This window comes from Bacillus rossius, chromosome 1, assembly GCF_032445375.1.
Source record: "Bacillus rossius redtenbacheri isolate Brsri chromosome 1, Brsri_v3, whole genome shotgun sequence".
NCBI lineage: Eukaryota > Metazoa > Arthropoda > Insecta > Phasmatodea > Bacillidae > Bacillus > Bacillus rossius.
The window spans coordinates 37,016,888-37,026,362 of record NC_086330.1 but is presented as its reverse complement, the minus strand read 5'-3'; the positions used below and the strand labels follow the sequence as shown (position 1 = coordinate 37,026,362).

The window sequence follows — 9,475 nt, the reverse complement described above, 5'->3', positions numbered from 1 at the left end:
TACCACACCCATAACAGTGCTAATTGTTGCCAACTGATTCACATTACTATTTAACCTGATCATATTAGCTAATCTTGTCTGTTAAATGTATACTGTTTAATTTATTTATAATAAATTTGAGTAATTTAGACCCAGAAGAGTCAATGCTCTTCAAGCATTGAGCTAAGACAGAGCATGCAATCATATTTATTTTAGGATACAAGTTTCAGAATATGTAAATATATTTTGAGATGAATTATTGAAGAATTATCTATTTGCGATTGTATTTTTTGTATTAACAGAATCGTGCAATGCGTGAAATCACAAGTAATAAAATCTACATTATGTATACCAAATAGATTTTTTTTTTCAAAGCGTTCCTAGACATAATTGATCTGCAAAAATAATTTTTTTGTAGTGACAACTGTTGCAGACCCTAAAAGTTGTAATAACTGTTTACCAGAGATATTTCCACTTTCACATTTGGGGTTTCTCAACTGTTTGAAGAAAAAAAAATTGTGGTATGTTTTAGACATATATCCCTTGTTACCACCACCACTGCCCACAACCATCCACCCACCCAATTTTTAATGTTATGTTCCTTAAACTGGCATTGGTCGTTAAAAGAAATGTTGAGAGTACATGGTTTAATTTGGAGTGACTAGTCCAGGGTTGTGGATTATCTCAAACTAAGCATTTAACAAATGCACTTGTTAGCAGAATTGGTGTTCAGGTCATTTCGTACGTGGCTGCAGATTAGATTATGCTATCATACCTTAATACCATTGAATAGTCTAGGGATTGGCCAATCCAATCCTCCAATACCATCAAATCCTTATTGTTTGAAGGATTTGACATTCAAGGGAAAATATTGCAGGGAAAAAAAAGTACATTAAAAAAGTTCAACACTTGCATCATCTGAAGTTTACTAGGTAGATTTTTTCTTTACATCTATCTTATAACATTCCCCAAGATATTGTACTTTTAACATGTATTCATATAAATAAAATTAGAATATCCATTGATTCTGGAAACTTATAGTTTGTGAAACAACCATTTAAAGGGTAGAATGTTTCAACACCAACTTAAAATATGTTTTAAAATTCTTGTATTTATGTTTCGAGACTTGACACCTAAGATTCAAATTTGAGAAAATTGGGAACTGACCCATAACTAATAATCATTGCATGTGTCCTAGGCACAGAACCTTTTTTGAAAACTAGTTAAGTGTCTAGTTTATACCACAAATTCTTCCACTAAAAATTGAAAATAAGTTTCCTTTTAGTCTCATTTTAATCATGCAGTGTAGCTACGGGTAAGCAGGGTGAATGGGTAAATTTCTAGGTTTTCCCCAGTACTTGGAAGAACCACATGGACAGCAAAAATTTGTAGCCATGCTAGTCAGCTTGATTTGTAACAAATCATATAGACCTACTGATGCTCCACTGGATGTGATATTTTTCCCCGTGTGATAAAAAAGTGCCTTCTGAGATTTCCTTTGGGCCCAGGATCAGTCATGACGTGGGGTTTCGAGCAAGCCCAACAAGAAACCCCTCTATCACAAATCACAAACGGACACAGTGAGGGGGCCTTACCTCGGTGCCAGCCTGGAGATAAAGGGTTGCGAATCAACTAAATTTGGATAATAACTGCTTTTCCAAACTGCGGAGAAAATTTTTTGATTTATTTTTTTCATTCAACTGCTTTCTCCCCCCCCCCCCCCCCCCCCCCCCACTCCCTTCACCACCAAGGATCTGCCAAAATCGTACCTCATGGGGCAGATGCGACTGTTCATCGAACTTTCGATGCAGTTAATGTTTAATTTTTCATTAATGGAGGAAAATTTCAATATGTTCTGTCTAAAATTACTACTTTATATTTAATAACTTCACCAAATTAGTGAATTATTAACTGTAAACAAATCCATGTCTCAATTATAACATCTGATTTTGAATTTACTGTATGAAAATCCCACTGATATTCAAAGCATAAACCACATGGTAGTAAGTTTATTCGATGATGTAAAAAACAAAACACAAAATTTAAAAAAAAATTGCAGTCAAAAAATCTTAAGATGTTTCTATCTTTCACAATTACCTCTCATGACACTTAGTAGGCTACCATAATTTTAAAAATATATGTTGTTGAAATGACTGCAAACTTTATGAGAGTAAATTTTAAAAACATTTCTGTTTGGTTATGCACATAACAATTGTTTGGTTAGTCAAAATTTAAAAATACAGACAAAACCCTTCTCACAGCTTTATTATATGTACATGTATAGGAATATCCTAACAATTAGTTGATTATTGTAAAACTAATTAGCAGTTCTCTTTTTCATGTCTTATGAGTGCAATTCAAGCATGACAACTCTGATCCATATGGATGTTTAAAATTCCCATTTGAAGAATCATTAGTGTTCATTTCCTGGTGCTATACAATAAAAACTTTTTTTAAGGAACTCTTTTTCCTTGAATAATTTTTCTTGTTGCTGCATCAATAATCACTTGTCTCTTAGATCACTTTTTTTTTAAAAAATGTATGATTCACTCACAGTATATCAGACTCTTCTTCTCAATTTGCCTCAAAACACTAGTTACTGCTACCACTCTTTATTTTTTTGGACTTAGTTTAAACACAATTTCTTTAGCAACACCTTGTGGAAACATAAGGCCAGAATTTTGCTGATCAATTAATACCAGTCTTAACTCAAAGGACTCAATGTTTTACTCTTAACTTAAATATATCCAATGTTATCAAATTGTAACAACTATCTTCTCAACTATTTTTTTCCTACAAAAACACCTCACATTTTACACCCACAAGACAAACAGCAACAAAAAATGCAAAATAATAATAATTTAAAGGCACTAAAATTGTTAAGAAATAAAATGATACAAAACTTCAATCAACAACAAAATAAAAAGCAAAAACATTTACACTCGTCATAATTAGAAAACCTTAGTCAGCAGTAAGTTACACTTAGCTAATGTTATGTTCGTACAAATGAGATGTAGCTAGATATCAAGACTAATAAATGTACCTACTTGTTACAATTTTTAAAAGTATATACTGTCCAAGCTTAAAGAACTTTTCAATAAAAAAATTGCAACACATGCAAATATAATTGGAATTTATTTAAAAAATAATAATCTCTTTTGAAAGCATTTCATTTTCCTGAAATGTGAGACTTTGAAATCCAGTGCTATGGACAAATTTTGAACATTAGGTTAAGATGGTTATTATAATATTTGCATTGTACAGTGGTGCTAAGTCAGAAGATTTTTGAATTCTTGATAAGTATTTTATTTCAACCCAAGACAGCATTAAAACCAACAACTTGTCTCTATAAAATGTCAGTATAAATATGAGAGACAAGCTATCGCTGTTTCAGAAGAGTAAGGATATGTAACAGTGCAGCATTAACCAAAGGATCCCAGAATGTCACGGCTGCTTTCAGTGAGAAACTACCAGTGAAAGGATATCCTAATTATTTTGATGCAAACACAACCTGGCATATCAACAAAGAAAACATATTTTTTGGTAGTCATTTGGTTTACAAATTTTCAATTTTCACATGTTTAAGTAGTTCATATGACGGAGATAAAAAAAAATCTTAAGAGGCTGTAGACAGCAGTTGGCTGGCTTGGCAACAGACTAACATTACAATAACTACAAGATAGTGTCGTTCCTCAAAGCCACGAAGATGCTTGAAAAAACGTGAGCAACTCATTCTTTCACAGAAGGCTGCAGCAGCACTTCTGTGAAGATCCTTGCAATTAATTAGAAGGTAACAAAAATGTCTCACATCCTTCCAGATGTATTTTTCAAGGATCCTTTATGCTAAAGAATCATTTTAGGAGATATCTGAGAACAAGAATTTATTACTGTAAGTTGGTTCCCAAAATGGAGTCTGTAACCTTGGCAACCGAAAGGAAAGTCAATTTTCAAGAACTAAATTTATATTTAAAAAAACACCTGATTTATAATAAACATATTATGTAAGATCTGCACACAAGTTACTAGTTAGTAAAAATATTTGTGCGCTATTGGATATGTAGAGAAATGCAGGTCAATTAAGTCATGCTTCTCCCTTGTGTGCTAGAATTGGTTGCCAAGTAAATTCACACAATTTTACACAGTTTCCAAGGTGAACTAGAGTTGTGCCATGCTACCAAAGTATATACATATATGCTAAGTCCATTTTATAAATGTGTGCTCGCAGCATGGTTATCCTTACATACTACAGAAAAAATGAAAACATAAATTATGTTAACATCTACTCCTACAAATAAGCACCAAATCAGTTGCTTTAGTTGCAATTTTATCGCTTAACTAACTCATGATCATAGCATTATTTTTTGAAACAAGAGCTTTTAGTTATGAGATATGCCAGACCTAACACTGCATACAAAACAAATCAATATTTTTTTTGTTGCTGTTTTATTTATGCTTCCGTCCACCCTTATATCCCCCCCCCCCCCAATCCCTTACACTGATTATGGTAATAATGTTACATACATTTAAGAATTCTCCACCTTTTTTTAAAATAATTTTACCACTTTTCAAATTGTAATTTCAGGTTTTTAATTAAACAGGAAAATACTGTTACTCCAAGTTGAATTCTAAAATTTTTATCACACGAATTAAAATGGATAAAAATAATTTGTATTTAAAAGACTGTTAAGATACAGGCATTATATAAGTTGAAAAAGTCAAAATTTACAGCACTTTTTTTTAATTAATAGCCTTACATAAACTATAATGCCTCTTTACATTACGTCCAAAGAATCAAAACCATTGGGTCAGCAGCAGAATAAACGCAAAGAAAAAAGCCCAAAACACAATCTGGTGCCAGCAAGCCTACAAGAACTGGCAGTGATACAATAAGCTTTGAAAAACAGCACATTAAAAAAATACTGTTCGGGAAGTACAGTTAAATCAGTCGGCACATTCTGCAATCCACAAACAACCAATCCAGCCACTAGCTGTTTACCTTCACCAGTGTTTATGGTTCCCTCAGAGTTTATAGTAACTGTTGGTTTTCATATCAATAGTGTTTCCTGTTTTCTAGCAGGTTACATTTTACATTTCTTGGGTACATTCCTGCAAAGTTTTTCTTTTGAAGACCAACTCTCATCTGTACATTTACCATTGTACTGTACAAACTAATTTTGCTTTGGTATTCCCGTTAAACTGTACTGACGTTCAATAATTCAGTAAAATAGCTAATCCTGCATGGCTATGATATCAAGCCTGACACATTTAACACATTTCACTGTACTTCAATCCCAAATTTATGAACTTTTTTCAGCACCATCCATTTGCCTACATGAAACTTGTACGAACAAACTAAAGACAGGTTGACCAAACTCAATACCCGACAAAGTAAAAAAAATCTAGACTGCCTAATCAAATACCTAACCAAGATAACTATGCAACATTTGAAATTAATTTAGGCAACTGTGAGAGAAACTTTCCAGTGCAGTAATTCATATTTACATTACTAATCGTGCATAAGCTAATTCCACTTCATACCAAACATGCTCATGAATGACTAAAAAAAATTCACATTTGCAATTAAAACAGCCAAAACCACTTAATTATACACACCACCCATTATTATCATGTATGTATTTGTATTTTTTTTTAATCTCTACAGAAATTCCCATTTTATATCAAATAAAATAATATTTGAATGGTTCTGACAAATCATAAAATTCAAAAAGCAGACGGCACACCAAACAATCCCTCCCTGTCCGCTACCCTATCCCTCAGAATAAGCCCAGAAAACACTCAATATACAGCCATTAAACACTTTATCTGGGAACAACTTCACAAAAATATTCACAATTATGTAGGAGTCACATTCACCCCAAAACTGCAACAGTCTGTCATGCTACCAAAATATGCTGCAATATTGCTGCTTCAACCCTATTAAAACTGAATAATGTCTTCACTCAGCAGCACACTCAAGATAGAACAAAACATCCTAGCAACTGTTCAGTAGAGTCCAATTGAGGGCAGTAAGCTAGCTGCCCGACAATAGAATTACTAGACATTGCTCAGAACAGGTACCTAGGTTGAACTGCAAAACAAGAAAAATGCTCTTCAATAAATTTTGTTCAAACTCTATTAACAAAACTGCTCAAAGCCAACAATTCTCGCAACCACGAGAATATTATATACCTACGCCATATAAACTACCGGAAACCTGGTACACATCACCAGCTTGCCATGCACAACATTCATCGTATTTATAAAATACTTAGCTTTCACAAGCTCGTTAAAAAATATTTTGGTTTTGGTAGCTAGGCTTCTGCTTATATTGTTTCTTATTCGAATAAAATATCAAAATATTCACTAATATTTAAAATTAAAATAAAGTTATAAAATTTTTACACTTTATATAAGTCAAGTGATTTAACATATAGTAATATGATTTATACATAAAACTTATATGTGTGGAAACATAATCGAGAAATGTAAAATTAAAAATTGTTTTGTTGATCCAACTGATTAGAAAAAAAATAGCATTATTAGACATTTAAAATCATAACAGATTATTTGTTTTATGTAAATAAAATCTATATATAGTTCCACAAAAGTCTTAATTTCTCAATAAAGTGTAATATTTTCTTTTGTTTTAATGAATAATTAAAATAAATAAATAAATATATATATGTATGTATGTATTTCATTTCAAAGTTGAATCGAATGTCAAATTATTCATGAATATAAAAAAAAATTTATATGCAGACTCCTAGTATGTAGTTAGCGGGTAACAGTAGCAAATTAGGTATTCATTTAAATTACTATGGAATTATGGTCATCTACTGAACATGTTTCCTATTTCACAACATACCAGTTAGGTACATAAATAAATCATAACAGCTCTAAGAATTAACATTTATTATAAACACACCAGTAGAAAAATCAAGCAAACAGATCACTACATTAATTTGTTACTTAAAAAGTAGGTAAATAAGCAAAAAAAATCCACCCATAAACAGAAACAATATTTATATCATAGAATTTAAACTAAATGTAGCCAAAAAAAAAAAAAAAAAAAAAAAATACAATTACTTTAATGAATTACTTGAAAACTATATTTTGGCTATTTATAGGTATATAGTACATACATCTGTGATACAGTGTAGCTCTTCACACATATCATTTATGCACATAGTATTCTACTTACAAGAAGGATTGAAATAAAACAAATTTGATAAAACAAGACATTAAATAATACCTACACACCACCAGTAACAAATCAAAAGCTGTAACATTAAAAAAACTTACAGTTATCAATATGTTCCACTCAACACCATTGTCTAAATGTCAATTTCCAGAAATAAATTAATTCCTCTATTATGTAGTATTAGTGTTAACCATCCAGAACTTTCATTCTGTAATTTATCAGTCAGACGCTATTAGTTTATGTAAATTTGCTTAAAATTAACCTGTACAACTTTCACCAATGGCCATGTTATACTGAACTAGTACAAAAGTTCCAAAACAACAAAGTAAAAATAACTCAACATTAATAAATAGAATGAAGTTATTAATCTAAATTCTGGTTCAAATACAAACCACAGAGAGAAATTACATTCTTCCTAAAACTACAGTAGGTACTCATACATACATTAACACAAAAAGTTAAAAACACACTGGGTGCATTCACAATAACCAATCATACCAGAATAGACTTTGTACAAGCAAATTTTTAAGGTATTCGAAATTTGCAAAGTGTTTACATATAAAATTGTTCTGAAAGACACAATGCATATTGTATGTACAATTAAATAAATTTAGTTCGGCTCTAGTGGCAACTGATTAAAAAATAGAGCTAATAAAACAATTTTGCAAGAGAAACTACATGTTTTAAACAATATGGCTACAAACAAAAGCTATTTGTAACACACTACTATAACTAATGAAGTTGAATATGTCTTGTAGACTTATTTGCTTGATGATTTCTCTTCTCGAGGTTTAGCTCCTCCAAATATCTTGGAAGCTTGGCTAGTTTCCGCCAGTTGGTTCAACGGCTCTTTGACTGTCCGTGGTTGCAGCTGCAATCTGGGACGCGATGAAGCGTCACTAGGTGGCGGAGGCTGGGACTCTCTGGGTCTGTCAGCGACAGGCCGGTCCCTCGGGGGATTCCAGGCGCCGGGACCCGCACCGCCGCTCACCGGTCCGCCCCCTCTGCCAGCGGGAGCCCCTCGCGGCCAGTCTCGTCGCCCACCGTCCTGAAAGTTACTTCCACCTGGACCTGGGCCGCCCGGACCTCCTGGGCCTGCCGGGCCAGCGCCACGGCCGCCTCGGGCCCCGTAGCCTCCGGCAGCATTTCGAAAATCACTCTGTCCTCCACGGTCATTGAAATTACCACCAGCCTCAAAACCTCCTCTTCCTCGTGGAAAATTTCCTCCTCCGCGACCGCGTCCTCTGTCAAAACCTCCTCTTTTATCTCTCTTATCTTCTGCAACGTCGATTTTCAGACAGTGGCCTTCTACATTCAGTAACCCATCTACACTTAAAGCTCTTTCCAAATCATTACAATCTTCAAACTCCACATAGCAAAAACCTTTAAATCTATCAGTTTCTCTGTCTTTAACCATGCGAACACTTTTCAATTTAATATGGTCTCTCTCAAAAGCACTCTGAAATATTTTATCCACATCTCCTTGCACCGTGTGTTCAGGAAGGTTTCCAACGAACGCAACAAATGGTGGTTCAGTAGGCAACTGCCTCTTTGGCCTCCCTTCGTCCACGAAATTGTTTCTAAATCCACGATCACCTCGTCTAGACATATTTTCTTCCCACCAAAATTGAACAAAATGGAAGATTGTGCATAAACAAACTCAAAAAGCACACAACGTTTTTGCCTACTGGCATTGCAGCCAAATACATACACAGGAAGGCCAACGTCACAAAATAGAAATTCCATTCAATAATAATAATAATAATAATCAAAACAATAATAAATACAACTTAATATTTTACACAAAACACAAATTTAAAAATACATTTTATTATGCATTAACAAATAAATATAAAAATAAAACACTAGCTTTTAAAATGCTTAAAGGAAATAATAAAAAAGGGTTTAATAAGAGAAGTCATACTAAGGTGTCACATAGATAAACCAATGAGCACTTTGACAATAGAACGGAAAACTCAACAATTCACTTGAATAAAAAAAGAAAAAAAGGCCTCTTCACAATAGCGCGGCGCGGCGCGATGCGACGCGTAGCGATGTGACATCATTCGATACCAACCAATCAGAGTTAACATCGCTCGCGGCGAGCGACAGCTCGCGACGTGAGCACAAGCGACAAGACTGCCTTGCCGCGGCGGGCGAAATCGCTGATGACGTAAGAGTAAACAGCCAATCGCAAGCAATAATTCGGAGAGTTATAAGAATATCAGTTGTTAGTAAACAAACGATTGAAATAGAAGGTAATAGGTATCTGGAAAGTGATATTGATGTAAAATA

At 33.6% G+C, this 9,475-nt stretch overlaps 1 protein-coding gene across 1 annotated transcript; it reads right to left on the bottom strand.

The window, feature by feature from the left end:
• Positions 1-2,227: 2,227 nt before the first annotated feature.
• On the bottom strand, positions 2,228-8,904 carry LOC134534776 (eukaryotic translation initiation factor 4H). Its single transcript, XM_063373350.1, has one exon. It carries the CDS (start codon positions 8,787-8,789, stop codon positions 7,941-7,943), a length of 849 nt encoding a protein of 282 aa, XP_063229420.1. The 5' UTR covers positions 8,790-8,904; the 3' UTR covers positions 2,228-7,940.
• Between the last annotated feature and the right edge of the window lie 571 nt (positions 8,905-9,475).

Excerpts from the sequence above, each read along its gene's own strand:
- LOC134534776 (XM_063373350.1), bottom strand. The coding sequence starts at position 8,789 with ATGTCTAGACGAGGTGATCGTGGATTTAGAAACAATTTCGTGGACGAA.